The sequence below is a fragment of the Procambarus clarkii genome, chromosome 35, assembly GCF_040958095.1.
Source record: "Procambarus clarkii isolate CNS0578487 chromosome 35, FALCON_Pclarkii_2.0, whole genome shotgun sequence".
In the NCBI taxonomy this organism is placed as follows: domain Eukaryota; kingdom Metazoa; phylum Arthropoda; class Malacostraca; order Decapoda; family Cambaridae; genus Procambarus; species Procambarus clarkii.
Window position 1 is genome coordinate 8,846,946 of NC_091184.1, and position 15,762 is coordinate 8,862,707.

The 15,762-nt window shown below is 57.6% G+C and overlaps 1 protein-coding gene across 2 annotated transcripts in view; it reads right to left on the bottom strand.

Moving 5' to 3' along the window:
- Positions 1–1,462: 1,462 nt before the first annotated feature.
- LOC138371351 (uncharacterized) overlaps positions 1,463–15,762 on the bottom strand; it is a 202,604-nt gene continuing 188,304 nt past the window's right edge. For both annotated transcript variants that reach the window (XM_069336139.1, XM_069336138.1), the window contains exons 4-6: positions 15,545–15,691; positions 3,500–3,679; positions 1,463–3,383 (exon numbers count right to left, since the gene is read on the bottom strand). In XM_069336139.1, the coding sequence (XP_069192240.1) occupies positions 3,551–3,679; positions 15,545–15,691 (276 nt within the window). In that variant the 3' untranslated portion in view covers positions 1,463–3,383; positions 3,500–3,550. The remainder of the gene's footprint in view (positions 3,384–3,499; positions 3,680–15,544; positions 15,692–15,762) is intronic.

Consider the following 15,762-nt stretch of genomic DNA (forward strand, 5'->3'; position numbering starts at 1 on the left):
GGACCAGTATGGTAATGTCACAACACGCCATGGACCAGTATGGTAATATCACAACACACCATGGTCCAGTAAGGTAATATCACAACACACTATGGTCCAGTATGGTAATATCTGAACACACCATGGTCCAGTATGGTAATGTCACAACACACCATGGACCAGTATGGTAATATCACAACACACCATGGTCCAGTATGGTAATATCACAACACACTATGGTCCAGTATGGTAATATCTGAACACACCATGGACCAGTATGGTAATATCACAACACACCATGGTCCAGCATGGTAATATCACAACACACCATGGACCAGTATGGTAATATCACAACACACCATGGTCCAGTATGGTAATAACAACACACTATGGTCCAGTATGGTAATATCACAACACACCATGGACCAGTATGGTAATATTACAACACACTATGGTCCAGTATGGTAATATCACAACACACCATGGTCCAGTATGGTAATATCACAACACACCATGGACCAGTATGGTAATATCACAACCGACCATGGTCCAGTATGGTAATATCACAACACACCATGGACCAGTATGGTAATATCACAACACACTATGGTCCAGTATGGTAATATCACAACACACTATGGACCAGTATGGTAATATCACAACACACCATGGTCCAGTATGGTAATATCACAACACACCATGGTCCAGTATGGTAATATCACAACACACCATGGTCCAGTATGGTAATATCACAACACACCATGGTCCAGTATGGTAATATCACAACACACCATAGACCAGTATGGTAATATCACAACACACCATGGACCAGTATGGTAATATCACAACACACTATGGACCAGTATGGTAATATCACAACACACCATGGTCCAGTATTGTAATATCACAACACACCATGGACCAGTATGGTAATATCACAACACACCATGGACCAGTATGGTAATATCACAACACACTATGGACCAGTATGGTAATATCACAACACACCATGGTCCAGTATGGTAATATCACAACACACTATGGACCAGTATGGTAATATCACAACACACCATGGTCCAGTATGGTAATATCACAACACACCATGGCCCAGTATGGTAATATCACAACACACCATGGTCTAGTATCGTAATATCACAACACACCATGGACCAGTATGGTAATATCACAACACACTATGGACCAGTATGGTAATATCACAACACACCATGGTCCAGTATGGTAATATCACAACACACCATGGACCAGTATGGTAATATCACAACACACTATGGTCCAGTATGGTAATATCACAACACACCATGGACCAGTATGGTAATATCACAACACACTATGGTCCAGTATGGTAATATCACAACACACCTGAGTGATTGTGAGGTGATGGTGATATAGCAGTGATAGTAATATAATAGTGATACTGAGGTGGTCATATGACAGTGATAGTGAGGTGATGGTAATATAGCTGTGATAGTATAGCGGTGATATAGCAGTGATAGTATAGCGGTGATATAGCAGTGATGGTATAGTGGTGATATAGCAGTGATAGTGAGGTGATGGTGATATAGCAGTGATAGTATAGTGGTGATATAGCAGTGATAGTATAGTGGTGATATAGCAGTGATAGTATAGTGGTGATATAGCAGTGATAGTATAGTGGTGATATAGCAGTGATAGTATAGTGGTGATATAGCAGTGATAGTGAGGTGATGGTGATATAGCAGTGATGGTGCAGTAGTGATGCTGTAGCAGTGATAGTGATATATCAGTAAATGTAAGGAGGAAATATCAGTGTGAGGTGATAATGCAGAGAAAGTGAAATGATGTTGGTGTAGCAGTGACAGTGTTATGTGATAGTGAGCTGTTGGTGATATAACAGTGACAACAGCTGTCATATAGTGACACCAACAATTTGTTACTCAACATGGTCAGTATATCACCCTAAGTGTGGGCCCTGAGGTGATGGTGTTATATAGAGGTGATAGTGAAGCTATAGTGATACAACATTGATAGGATACAGTACTGAGAAGATATAGCATTGATGGTGATACAGTCGTGATTGTCAGGCATATGATACCAAAGTATATATACCAAAGATAGTGAAGTTATGATGATATAGTGATAAAAGTCTGTCCTTAAATTACATTGGCATCAAAACAGGCAGTCCATGGTGATGCAAGAGTGATGGTGGTGGTACAGTGAACTAGAGTGGTAGCACAACACCACAGTAGTGATGGCGGTGGTACTGTGAACTAGAGTGGCAGCACAACACCGCAGTAGTGATGGTGGTGGTACAGTGAACTAGAGTGGCAGCACAACACCACAGTAGTGATGGTGGTGGTACTGTGAACTAGAGTGGCAGCACAACACCACAGTAGTGATGGTGGTGGTACAGTGAACTAGAGTGGCAGCACAACACCACAGTAGTGATGGTACAGTGAACTAGAGTGGCAGCACAACACCACAGTAGTGATGGTGGTGGTACAGTGAACTAGAGTGGCAGCACAACACCACAGTAGTGATGGTGGTGGTACAGTGAACTAGAGTGGTAGCACAACACCACAGTAGTGATGGTGATGGTACAGTGAACTAGAGTGGCAGCAAACCCCACAGTAGTGATGGTGGTGGTTCAGTGAACTAGAGTGGCAGCACAACACCACAGTAGTGATGGTGGTGGTACAGTGAACTAGAGTGGTAGCACAACACCACAGTAGTGATGGTGATGGTACAGTGAACTAGAGTGGCAGCACAACACCACAGTAGTGATGGTGGTGGTACAGTGAACTAGAGTGGCAGCACAACACCACAGTAGTGATGGTAGTGGTACAGTGAACTAGAGTGGCAGCACAACACCACAGTAGTGATGGTACAGTGAACTAGAGTGGCAGCACAACACCACAGTCCACCACAGTCACCTCCCTAATGTCACTGTGGTTGACTGCTGCCCTCACCACATCCAGGCCGCTCACCACGTCACCGAAGACATTTCGCAACTGGCGACCATCCTGGTGGTCCCAGGTGGTGATGGCGAACTGGGCACTCCAGGGACCCCCCAGCTCACCCCAGGCCAACACAGCTCCTGCCTGGGCTGACTCCCGGTACTGCCCCTGGAGGTCAGGCAGCAGTGGGGCTCCTCCGCAACCATCATTACTCTCGTAGTCTCCGCCCACCACACACTCCCACGGCTGACCCTTGTTCCACACACACAACAGTTTAGTGTTGCGGTAGGTGTGGCCCCGCTGGCCCGTACACAACAACACAAACTGTCTGGCCAGCGGAGTGTCAGGGGTCAGCTGGATGGTGACCCGCCCTCTTGTTGACCCCGCCCACCCGAGGTCAAGGAACGCCAGGGTGCAGGAAGGGTCCAGCACGCCCACAACCTCACTCTCCTGCAGAAAATGAAATAAATCATGCTGATAACTGTATAACAAAATGTTATCATATTAGTTATCATAACTCAGTAAGTCAGTAATGTCAGTAAGACTAGTGGGTGTAATAAAGTAACCTGGAGGGTGTGGGCGTGGGCGGGCGTGGGCTGACGCGGGAGTGGGTGGAGTTACAGCTGTCCGTCTTGTAGAGTTAACCTGGCGGAGCGGCGGCCATCTTGGTCTTCCTGGACGGCCAACACCCGGCCAGCCTCCACCAGCCTGTTGACGGGCTCCCTCATCCTGCGGAGGTCCTCAACCTGTGGACAGTGTCAGCCCCATTATCACCTGTGGTCAGTGTCAGCCCCTTTATCACCTGTGGTCAGTGTCAGCCCCATTATCACCAGTGGGCAGAGTCAGCCCCATTATCACCTGTGGTCAGTGTCAGCCCCATTATCACCTGTGGTCAGTGTCAGCCCCATTATCACCAGTGGGCAGTGTCAGCCGCATTATCACCTGTGGTCAGTGTCAGCCCCATTATCACCTGTGGGCAGAGTTAGCCCCATTATCACTTGTGGTCAGTGTCAGCCCCATCATGACCAGTGGGCAGTGTCAGCCCCATTATCACCTGTGGTCAGTGTCAGCCCCATTATCACCTGTGGTCAGTGTCAGCCCCATTATCACCAGTGGGCAGAGTTAGCCCCATTATCACTTGTGGTCAGTGTCAGCCCCATCATCACCTGTGGTCAGTGTCAGCCCCATTATCACCTGTGGTCAGTGTCAGCCCCATTATCACCAGTGGGCAGAGTTAGCCCCATTATCACCTGTGGTCAGTGTCAGCCCCATTATCACCTGTGGTCAGTGTCAGCCCCATTATCACCAGTGGGCAGTGTCAGCCGCATTATCACCTGTGGTCAGTGTCAGCCCCATTATCACCTGTGGACAGTGTCACCCCCATTATCACCAGTAGGCAGAGTCAGCCCCATTATCACCTGTGGTCAGTGTCAGCCCCATTATCACCTGTGGTCAGTGTCAGCCCCATTATCACCTGTGGTCAGTGTCAGCCCCATTATCACCAGTGGGCAGAGTTAGCCACATTATCACTTGTGGTCAGTGTCAGCCCCATTATCACCTGTGGTCAGTGTCAGCCCCATTATCACCTGTGGTCAATGACAGCCCCATTATGCTGGACATGTAGCTCCAGCTCGCCCCCCCCCCCCCCCACTCTACTGACAGGGGGTTGGTGCTGGACCTGTAGCACCAGCCCCCCCTTTACTGGCAGGGGGTTGGTGCTGGACCTGTAGCTCCAGCCCCCCTCTACTGGCAGGGGGTTGGTGCTGGACCTGTAGCTCCAGCCCCCTCTACTGTCAAGGGGATGGTGCTGCACCAAGAGTTCCAGCCCCCTCTACTCTCAGGGCATTTATGCTAGACCTGTAGCTCCAGCCCCCTCCCTACTGGCTGGGGGTTGGTGCCTGTAGCTCCAGCCCCCCCCTCTACTGGCAGGGAGTTGGTGCTGGATTTGTAGCTCCAGCCCCCTCTACTGACAGGAGGTTGATGCTGGACCTGCAGCTCCAGCCCCCCTCTACTGACAGGAGGTTGATGCTGGACCTGCAGCTCCAGCCCCCCTCTACTGTCAGGGGGTTGGTGTTGGATCTGTAGCTCCAGCCCCCCTCTACTGGCAGCGGGTGGGTGCTGGACCAGTAGCTCCAGCTCCCCCCTCTACTGGCAGAGGTTGGTGCTGGACCTGTAGCTCCAGCTCCCCCCTCTACTGGCAGAGGTTGGTGCTGGACCTGTAGCTCCAATACCCCTCGACTGGCAAGGGGTTGGTGCTGGACCAATAGCTCCAGCCCGCTCTACTGTCAGGGGGTTGCCCCTCTACTGTCAGGGCGTTGGTGCTGGACTTATAGCTCCAGCCCCCTCTACTGGAACGGGGGTTGGTGCTGGACCTGTAGCTCCAGCCTCCCTCTACTGGCAGGGGTTGGTGCTGGACCAGTAGCTCCAGCTCCCCCTCTACTGGCAGGGGGTTGGTGCTGGACCCGTGGCTCCAGCCTCCCTCTACTGGCAGGGGTTGGTGCTGGACCTGTAGCTCCAGCCTCCCTCTACTGGCAGGGGGTTGGTGTTGGATCTGTAGCTCCAACCCCCCTCTACTAGCAGGGGGTTGGTGCTGGACCTGTAGCTGCAACATCTCTTACTGGCATGGGGCTGGTGCTGGACCAATAGCTCCAGCCTCCCTCTACTGGCAGGGGTTGGTGTTGGACCTGTAGCGCCAGCCCCCCTCTACTGGCAGGGGGTTGGTGCTAGACCTGTAGCTCCAGCCCCCATCTACTGGCAGGGGGTTGGTCCTGGACCTGTAGCTCCGCCCCCCATCTACTGGCAGGGGGTTGGTGTTGGACCTGTAGCTCCAGCCCCCCTCTACTGGCAGGGGGTTGGTGCTGATTCTGTAGCTCCAGCCCCCCTCTACTGGCAGGGGGTTGGTGCTGGACTTGTAGCTCCAGCCCCCCCCTCTACTGGCAGGGGGTTGGTGCTGGATTTGTAGCTCCAATCCCCCCTGTACTGACAGGAGGATGATGCTGGACCTGTAGCTCCAGCCCCCCTCTACTGGCAGGGGGTTGGTGCTGGACTTGTAGCTCCAGCCCCCCCCTCTACTGGCAGGGGGTTGGTGCTGGATTTGTAGCTCCAATCCCCCCTGTACTGACAGGAGGTTGATGCTGGACCTGTAGCTCCAGCCCCCCCGCTTACTGGCAGGGAATTAGTGCTGAACCTGTAGCTCCAGACCCCCTCTACTGGCAGGGGGTTGGTGCTGGACCTGTAGCTCCAGCCCCCCTCTACTGGCAGAAGGTTGGTGCTGGACCTGTAGCTCCAGCCCCCTCTCTACTGGCAGGGGGTTGGTCCTGGACCTGTAGCTCCAGCCCCCCCTCTCCTGGCAGAGGGTTGATGCTGGACCTGTAGCTCTGGCCCCCCTGCACTCGCAGGGGATTGATGATAGACCTGTAGCTCCAGCCCCTTCTACTGGCATGGGGTTTGTCCTGGACCTGTAGCTCCAGCCCCCCCCTCTACTGGCAGGGGGTTGGTGCTGGACCTGTAGCTCCAGCCTCCCCCCCTCTACTGGCAGGGGGTTGGTGCTGGACCTGTAGCTCTAGCCCCACCCCCCCCCCCTCTACTGGCAGGGGGTTGGTGCTGAACCTGTAGCTCCAGCCTCCCCCCTCTACTGGCAGGGGGTTGGTGCTTAACCTGTAGCTCCAGCCAACCTCTACTGGCAGGGGGGGGGGTTGGAGCTGGACCTGTAGCTCCAGGCCCCCTCTACTGGCAGGGGATTGGTGCTGGACCTGTAGCTCTTGCCCCCCTCTACTGGCAGGGGGTTGGAGCTGGACCTGTAGCTCCAGCCCCCCTCTACTGGCAGGGGGTTGGTGCTGGACCTGTAGCTCCAGCCCCCCTCTACTGGCAGGGGGTTGGAGCTGGACCAGTAGCTCCAGCCCCCTCTACTGGCGGGGGGTTGATGCTGAACCTGTAGCTCCAGCCCCCCTCTACTGGCAGGGGGGGTTGGTGTTGGACCTGTAGCTCCAGCCCCCCTCTACTGGCAGGGGGTTGATGCTGAACCTGTAGCTCCAGCCCCCCTCTACTGGCAGGGGGGTTGGTGTTGGACCTGTAGCTCCAGCCCCCCTCTACTAGCAGGGGGTTGCTGCTGGACCTGTAGCTTCCGCCCCCCTCTACTGGCAAGGGGGGTTGTTGCTAGACCTATAGCTCAAGCCCCCCCTTTACTGGCTGGGGGTTGGTGCTTGACCTGTAGCTCTAGCCCCCCCTCTACTGGCAGGAGGTTGGTGCTGGACCTGTAGCTCCAGCCTTCCTCTACTGGCAGGGGGTTGGTGCTGGACTTGTAGCTCCAGCCCCCATCTACTGGCAGGAGGTTGGTGCTGTAGCTTTAGCTCCAGCCCTCCTCTACTGGCAGGGGGGGGGGGTGGTCCTGCACCTGTAACTCAAGCACTCCTCTACTGGCAGGGGGTTGGCCCTGAATCTGTAGCTCTAGCCCCCTCTAGTGGCAGGGGGTTGTTGCTGAACCTATAGCTCAAGCCCCTTCTCTGCTGGCAGGGGGTTGTTGCTGGACCAGTAGCTCCAACCCCCTTCTACTGGCAGGGGGTTGGTGCTGAACCTGCAGTTCCTTCCCCCCCTCTACTGGCAGGGAGTCGGCGCTTGACCTGTAGTTCCAGCCCCCCTCTACTGGCAGGGGGTTGGTGCTGGACCTGTAGCTAGAGGCTACCTCTAATGGCAGGGGGTTGATGCTGGACCTGTAGCTCCAGCCCCCCTCTACTGGCAGGGGGTTGGTGCTGGATTTGTAGCTCCAACCCCCCCTCTACTGACAGGAGGATGATGCTGGACCTGTAGCTCCAGCCCCCCCGCTTACTGGCAAGGAATTAGTGATGAACCTGTAGCTCCAGACCCCCTCTACTGGCAGGGGGTTGGTGCTGGACCTGTAGCTCCAGCCCACCTCTACTGGCAGAAGGTTGGTGCTGGACCTGTAGCTCCAGCCCCCTCTCTACTGGCAGGGGGTTGGTCCTGGACCTGTAGCTCCAGTCCCCCCTCTCCTGACAGAGGGTTGATGCTGGACCTGTAGCTCTGGCCCCCCTGCACTAGCAGGGGATTGATGATAGACCTGTAGCTCCAGCCCCTTCTACTGGCATGGGGTTGGTCCTGGACCTGTAGCTCCAGCCCCCCCCCCCCTCTACTGGCAGGGGGTTGGTGCTGGACCTGTAGCTCCAGCCTCCCCCCCCCTCTACTGGCAGGGGGTTGGTGCTGGACCTGTAGCTCTAGCCCCACCCCCTCTACTGGCAGGGGGTTGGTGCTGAACCTGTAGCTCCAGCCTCCCCCCTCTACTGGCAGGGGGTTGGTGCTTAACCTGTAGCTCCAGCCCACCTCTACTGGCAGGGGGAGGGGTTGGAGCTGGACCTGTAGCTCCAGGCCCCCTCTACTGGCAGGGGATTGGTGCTGGACCTGTAGCTCTAGCCCCCCTCTACTGGCAGGGGGTTGGAGCTGGACCTGTAGCTCCAGCCCCCCTCTACTGGCAGGGGGTTGGTGCTGGACCTGTAGCTCCAGCCCCCCTCTACTGGCAGGGGGTTGGAGCTGGACCTGTAGCTCCAGCCCCCTCTACTGGCAGGGGGTTGATGCTGAACCTGTAGCTCCAGCCCCCCTATACTGGCAGGGGGGTTGGTGTTGGACCTGTAGCTCCAGCCCCCCTCTACTAGCAGGGGGTTGCTGCTGGACCTGTAGCTTCAGCCCCACTCTACTGGCAAGTGGGGTTGTTGCTAGACCTATAGCTCAAGCCCCCCCTTTACTGGCTGGGGGTTGGTGCTTGACCTGTAGCTCTAGCCCCCCCTCTACTGGCAGGAGGTTGGTGCTGGACCTGTAGCTCCAGCCTTCCTCTACTGGGAGGGGGTTGGTGCTGGACTTGTAGCTCCAGCCCCCATCTACTGGCAGGAGGTTGGTGCTGTAGCTTTAGCTCCAGCCCTCCTCTACTGGCAGGGGGGGTGGTCCTGCACCTGTAACTCAAGCACTCCTCTACTGGCAGGGGGTTGGCCCTGAATCTGTAGCTCCAGCCCCCTCTAGTGGCAGGGGGTTGTTGCTGAACCTATAGCTCAAGCCCCTTCTCTGCTGGCAGGGGGTTGTTGCTGGACCTGTAGCTCCAACCCCCTTCTACTGTCAGGGGGTTGGAGCTGAACCTGCAGTTCCTTCCCCCCCTCTACTGGCATGGAGTCGGCGCTTGACCTGTAGCTCCAGCCCCCCTCTACTGGCAGAGGGTTGGTGCTGGACCTGTAGCTACAGGCTACCTCTAATGGCAGGTGGTTGATGCTGGACCTGTAGCTCCAGCCCCCCTCTACTGGCAAGGGGTTGGTGCTGGACCTGTAGATCCAGCCCCCCTCTACTAGCAGGGGGTTGGTGCTGGACCTGTAGCTCCAGCCCCCCTCTACTGGCAAGGGGATGGTGCAGGACCTGTAGCTCTAGCTCCCCTCTACTGGCAGGGGGTTGGCCCTGAATCTGTAGCTCCAGCCCCCTCTCATGGCAGGGGGATTCCTGCTGGACCTGTAGCTCTAGTCCCCCACACCGCTAATGGCAGGGGGTTGAAGCTGGACCTGTAGCTCCAGCCCTCCTCTCCTGGCACCGGGTTGATGCTCGACCTGTAGATCCAGCCCCCTGTACTGGCAGGGGGGGGGTGGTCCTGCACCTGTAGCTCAAGCACTCCTCTACTGGCAGGGGGTTGGCCCTGGAACTGTAGCTCCAGCCCCCTCTGGTGGCAGGGGGTTGTTGCTGAACCTATAGCTCAAGCCCCTTCTCTACTGGCAGGGGGTTGGTGCTTGACCTGTAGCTCCAGCCCCATCTACTGGCAGGGGGGGGGTGGTCATGGACCTGTAGCTCCAGCCCCCCTGTACTAGCAGGGGATTGATGATGGACCTGCAGCTCCAGCCCCCCCCCCTCTTCTGGCAGGGGGTTGGTGCTGAACCTGCAGTTCCTTCCCACTCTACTGGCAGGGATTTGGTGCTTCACCTGTAGCTCCAGCCCCCTCTACTGGCAGGGAGTTGGTGCTGGACCTGTAGCTCCACCCCCCTCTACTGGCAGGGGGTTAGTGCTGGACCTGTAGCTCTAGCTCCCCTCTACTGGCAGGGGATTGGCCCTGAATTTGTAGCTCCAGCCCCCCTCTACTGACAGGGGGTTGGTCCTGGACCTGTAGCTCCAGCCTCCCCCCTTTTCTGGCAGGGGATTCCTGCTGGACCTGTAGCTCCAGCCCCCTCTACTGGCAGGGGGTTGGTGCTAAACCTGCAGCTCCAGCTCCCTTCTACTGGCAGGGGATTGACCCTGGATCTGTAGCGCCAGCCCCCCCTCTACTGGCAGGGGGTTGGTCCTGGAAATGAAGACTCCAGCCCCCCTCTACCGGCAGAGGGTTGACGCTGGACCTGTAGCTCCAGCCCCCTCTTCTGGCAGGGGGATTGGTGCTGGACCTGTAGCTCCAGCCCCCCTCTACTGGCAGGGGGTTGGAGCTGGACCTGTAGCTCCAGCCCCCCTCTACTGGCAGGGGGTTGGTGCTGGGCCTGTAGCTCCAGCCCCCCTCTACTGGCAGGGGGTTGGAGCTGGACCTGTAGCTCCAGCCCCCTCTACTGGCAGGGGGTTGATGCTGAACCTGTAGCTCCAGCCCCCCTCTACTGGCAGGGGGGTTGGTGTTGGACTTGTAGCTCCAGCCCCCCTCTACTGGCAGGGGGTTGATGCTGAACCTGTAGCTCCAGCCCCGCTCTACTGGCAGGGGGGTTGGTGTTGGACCTGTAGCTCCAGCCCCCCTCTACTAGCAGGGGGTTGCTGCTGGACCTGTAGCTTCAGCCCCCCTCTACTGGCAAGGGGGGTTGTTGCTAGACCTATAGCTCAAGCCCCCCCTTTACTGACTGGGGGTTGGTGCTTAACCTGTAGCTCTAGCCCCCCCCTCTACTGGCAGGAGGTTGGTGCTGGACCTGTACCTCCAGCCTTCCTCTACTGGCAGGGGGTTGGTGCTGGACTTGTAGCTCCAGCCCCCATCTACTGGCAGGAGGTTGGTGCTGTAGCTTTAGCTCCAGCCCTTCTCTACTGGCAGGGGGGGGGGTGGACCTGTAGCTCCAGCCCCCCTCTACTGGCAGGGGGTTGGTGCTGGACCTGTAGCTCCAGCCCCCCTCTACTGGCAGGGGGTTGTTGCTAGACCTGTAGCTCCAGCCCCCTCTACTGGCAGGGGGTTGGTGCTAGACCTGTAGCTCCAGCCCCCCTCTACTGGCAGGGGGTTGGTCCTGGACCTGTAGCTCCGGCCCCCATCTACTGGCAGAAGGTTGGTGCTGGACCTGTAGCTCCAGCCCCCTCTCTACTGGCAGGGGGTTGGTGCTGGACCTGTAGCTCCAGCCTCCCCCCTCTACTGGCAGGGGGTTGGTGCTGGACCTGTAGCTCCAGCCTCCCCCCTCTACTGGCAGGGGATTGGTGCTGGACCTGTAGCTCCTGCCCCCCTCTACTGGCAGGGGGTTGGTGCTGGACCTTTAGCTCCAGCCCCCCTCTACTGGCAGGGGGTTGGAGCTGGACCTGTAGCTCCAGCCCCCCTCTACTGGCAGGAGGTTGGTGCTGAACCTGTAGCTCCAGCCTCCCCCCTCTACTGGCAGGGGGTTGGTGCTGGACCTGTAGCTCCAGCCCCGCCCCCTCTACTGGCAGGGCGTTGGTGCTGAACCTGTAGCTCCAGCCTCCCCCCTCTACTGGCAGGGGGTTGGTGCTGAACCTGTAGCTCCAGGCCCCCTCTACTGGCAGGGGATTGGTGCTGGACCTGTAGATCTAGCCCTCCTCTACTGGCAAGGGGGGTTGTTGCTAGACCTATAGCTCAAGCCCCCCCTCTACTGGCTGGGGGTTGGTGCTTGACGTGTAGCTCTAGCCCCCCCCCCTCTACTGGCAGGAGGTTGGTGCTGGACCTGTAGCTCCAGCCCCCCTCTACTGGCAGGAGGTTGGTGCTGGACCTGTAGCTCTAGCTCCCCTATACTGGCAGGGGATTGGCCCTGAATTTGTAGCTCCAGCCCCCCTCTACTGACAGGGGGTTGGTCCTGGACCTGTAGCTCCAGCCTCCCCCCTCTACTGGCAGGGGATTGGTGCTGGACCTGTAGCTCCAGCCCCCTCTACTGGCCGGGGGTTGGTGCTAAACCTGCAGCTCCAGCTTCCTTCTACTGGCAGGGGATTGACCCTGGATCTGTAGTGCCAGCCCGTCTACTGGCAGGGGGTTGGTCCTGGAAATGAAGACTCCAGCCCCCCTCTACCGGCAGAGGGTTGACGCTGGACCTGTAGCTCCAGCCCCCTCTACTGGCAGGGGGTTGGTACTGGACCTGTAGCTCCAACCCCTTCTACTGGCAGGGGGTTGGTGGTGAACCTGCAGTTCCTTCCCCCCCTCTACTGGCAGGGGGTTGGCGCTTGACCTGTAGCTCCAGCCCCCCTCTACTGGCAGGAGGTTGGTGCTGGACCTGTAGATCCAGCCCCCCTCTACTAGCAGGGGGGTTGGTGCTGGACCTGTAGCTCTAGCTCTCCTCTACTGGCAGAGGGTTGGCCCTGAATCTGTAGCTCCAGCTCCCTCTCCTGGCAGGGGATTCCTGCTGGACCTGTAGCTCTAGTCCCCCTCACTTCTAATGGCAGGGGGTTGAAGCTGGACCTGTAGCTCAAGCCCTCCTCTCCTGGCACCGGGTTGATGCTCGACCTGTAGCTCCAGCCCCCTCTTCTGGCAGGGGGCGGTTGGTCCTGGACCTGTAGCTCCAGCCCCCCTCTACTAGCAGGGGGGTTGGTGCTGGACCTGTAGCTCCAGCCCCCCTCTACTGGCAGGAGGTTGGTGCTGGACCTGTAGATCTAGCCCTCTTCTACTGGCAGGGGGTTAGTGCTGGACCTGTAGCTCCAGCCCCCCTCTACTGGCAGGGGGTTGGTCCTGGACCTGTAGCTCCGGCCCCCCTCTACTGGCAGGGGGTTGGTCCTGGACCTGTAGCTCCGGCCCCCCTCTACTGGCAGGGGATTGGTGCTGGACCTGTAGCTCCAGCCCCCTCTACTGGCAGGGGGTTGGTGCTGAACCTGTAGCTTCAGCTCCTTTCTACTGGCAGGGGGTTGACCCTGGATCTATAGCGCCTGCCCCCCCCCCCTCTACTGGCAGGGGGTTGGTCCTAAAAATGAACACTCCAGCCCCCCTCTACTGGCAGAGGGTTGATGCTGGACCTGTAGCTCCAGCCCCCTCTACTGGCAGGGGGTTGGTGCTGGACCTGTAGCTCCAGCCCCCCCTCTACTGGCAGGGGAATGGTGCTGGACTTGTAGCTCCAGCCCCCTTCTACTGGCAGGGGGTTGGTGCTGGACCTGTAACTCCAGCCCCCATCCTACTGGCAGCGGGTTGGTGCTGAACCTGCAGTTCCTTCCCCCCCTCTACTGGCAGGGGGTTGGCGCTTGACTTGTAGCTCCAGCCCCCCTCTACTGGCAGGAGGTTGGTGCTGGACCTGTAGATCCAGCCCCCCCCTCTACTAGCAGGGGGTTGGTGCTGGACCTGTAGCTCTAGCTCCCCTCTACTGGCAAGGGGTTGGCCCTGAATCTGTAGCTCCAGCCCCATCTACTGGCAGGGGGTTGGAGCTGGACCTGTAGCTCCAGCTCCCTCTACTGGCAGGGGGCGGTTGGTCCTGGACCTGTAGCTCAGCCCCCCCCCCCCTCTTCTGGCAAGGGGTTGGTGCTGGACCTGTAACTCCAGCCTCCCCCCTCTACTGGCAGGGGGTTGGTGCTGGACCTGTAGCTCCAGCCCCCCCCCCCTCTACTGGCAAGGGGTTGGTGCTAAACCTGTAGCTCCAGCCCCCTCTACTGGCAGGGGGTTGGTGCTTGACCTGCAGCTCCATGGACCTGTAGCTTAAGCCCTCCTCTACTGGCAAGGGGTTGGTGCTAGACCTGTAGCTCCAGCCCCCCTCTACTGGCAGGGGGTTGGTGCTAGACCTGTAGCTCCAGCCCCCCTCTACTGGCAGGGGGTTGGTCCTGGACCTGTAGCTCCGGCCCCCATCTGCTGGCAGAAGGTTGGTGCTGGACCTGTAGCTCCAGTCCCTTCTCTACTGGCAGGGGGTTGGTCCTGGACCTGTAGCTCCAGCCCCCTTCTCCTGGCAGAGGGTTGATGCAGGACCTGTAGCTCTGGCCCCCCTGTACTAGCAGGCGATTGATGATGGACCTGTAGCTTCAGCCGCTTCTACTGGCATGGGGTTGGTCCTGGACCTGTAGCTCCAGCCCCCCCCTCTACTGGCAGGGGGGTGGTGCTGGACCTGTATCTCCAGCCTCCACCCCTCTACTGGCAGGGGATTGGTGCTGAACCTGTAGCTCGAGCCTTCCATCTCTACTGGCAGGGGGTTAGTGCTGAACCTGTAGCTCCAGGCCCCCTCTACTGGCAGGGGATTGGTGCTGGACCTGTAGCTCCAGCCCCCCTCTACTGGCAGGGGGTTGGTGCTAGACCTGTAGCTCCAGCCCCCCTCTACTGGCAGGGGGTTGGAGCTGGACCTGTAGCTCCAGCCCCCCTCTACTGGCAGGAGGTTGGTGCTGTAGCTTTAGCTGCAGCCCTCCTCTACTGGCAGGGGGGGGGGGTGGTCCTGCACCTGTAGCTCAAGCACTCCTCTACTGGCAGGGGGGTTGGCCCTGGATCTGTAGTTCCAGCCCCCTCTAGTGGCAGGGGGTTGTTGCTGAACCTATAGCTCAAGCCCCTTCTCTACTGGCAGGGGGTTAGTGCTGGACCTGTAGCTCTAGCCCCCTCTACTGGCAGGGGGTTGGTGTTGGACTTGTAGCTCCAGCCCTGCTCTGTTGGCAGGGGGTTGGTGCTGGACCTGTAGCTCCAGCCCCCCCCCCCTATACTGGGAGGGGGTTGGTGCTTGACGTGTAGCTGCACCCCACCTCTACTGGCAGGGGGTTGGTGCTGGACCTGTAGCTCCAGCCCCCCCCCTCTACTGGCAGGGGGTTGGTGCTGGACCTGTAGCTCCAGCCCCCCCTCTACTGGCATGGGGTTGGTGCTGGCATTGTTGTGGAGTTCGTTGGCAATTTTAAGGCTTCAGTTTCTTCGTACCCAGCAGTGGTCTGATTTGGTTCGCTGTCTTACTGGATTCAACGTCCTCCCAGCGAGCATAAGAAATATTGCCGGAACAACCATACACATCTTCAAGTGGAAACTAGATTGTTTCCCCTAAGGAGTGCTAGATCAACCGGGCTGTGGTGGATATGTGGGCCTGCGGGCCGCTCCAAGCAACAGCCTAGTGGTCCAAACTCTCTCAAGTCAAGCCTGGCTTCGGGCCGGGCTTGGGGAGTAGAACAACTCCCAGAACCCCATCAACCAGGTATACTTTTTTGGAAAGGTTGGTGGAGTGTCTCCCGCTCTCTGCGCCTCTGTGAGGGGGGCCAGGATCCCGGGTTCAATAGAGGATCACGGGTTCAATCACCATGCAGGCCAGAAATGGTTAACATGTTTCCTGTTGCCTTACACCTGTTGCCTCTGTTCACCAACCAGTAAATATTTATCCAGGAGTTAGGCAACTATTGTGAATTGTATGTTAAGGAAAGTCAGTAGTTGACCTTGGGGAACCCCGATAAACCTAACAACAGGCTTCCTCTCCTCAAAACTCAACTCAATATCTTGTGGTATGACCTATGAGAGAAAATAAAAAACTTACTGTTAATTGCTTCTGGGGGATCTCTAAAGTGATTTCCTGAACTTTATCCATGATGCTGGAGGCTGAGTCTCCCAGGTGTACGGGGTCAGCTGTGGCACCTGTCTCCGTGGTCGTCATCTCCAGGGCCTCCCTGGTGGTCTCCTGCACCTGTCATTACCAACACAAACATTAGTGGTGGAACCTGGACCATAATGAAGCATCAGGCTCTGAGTAAAGTA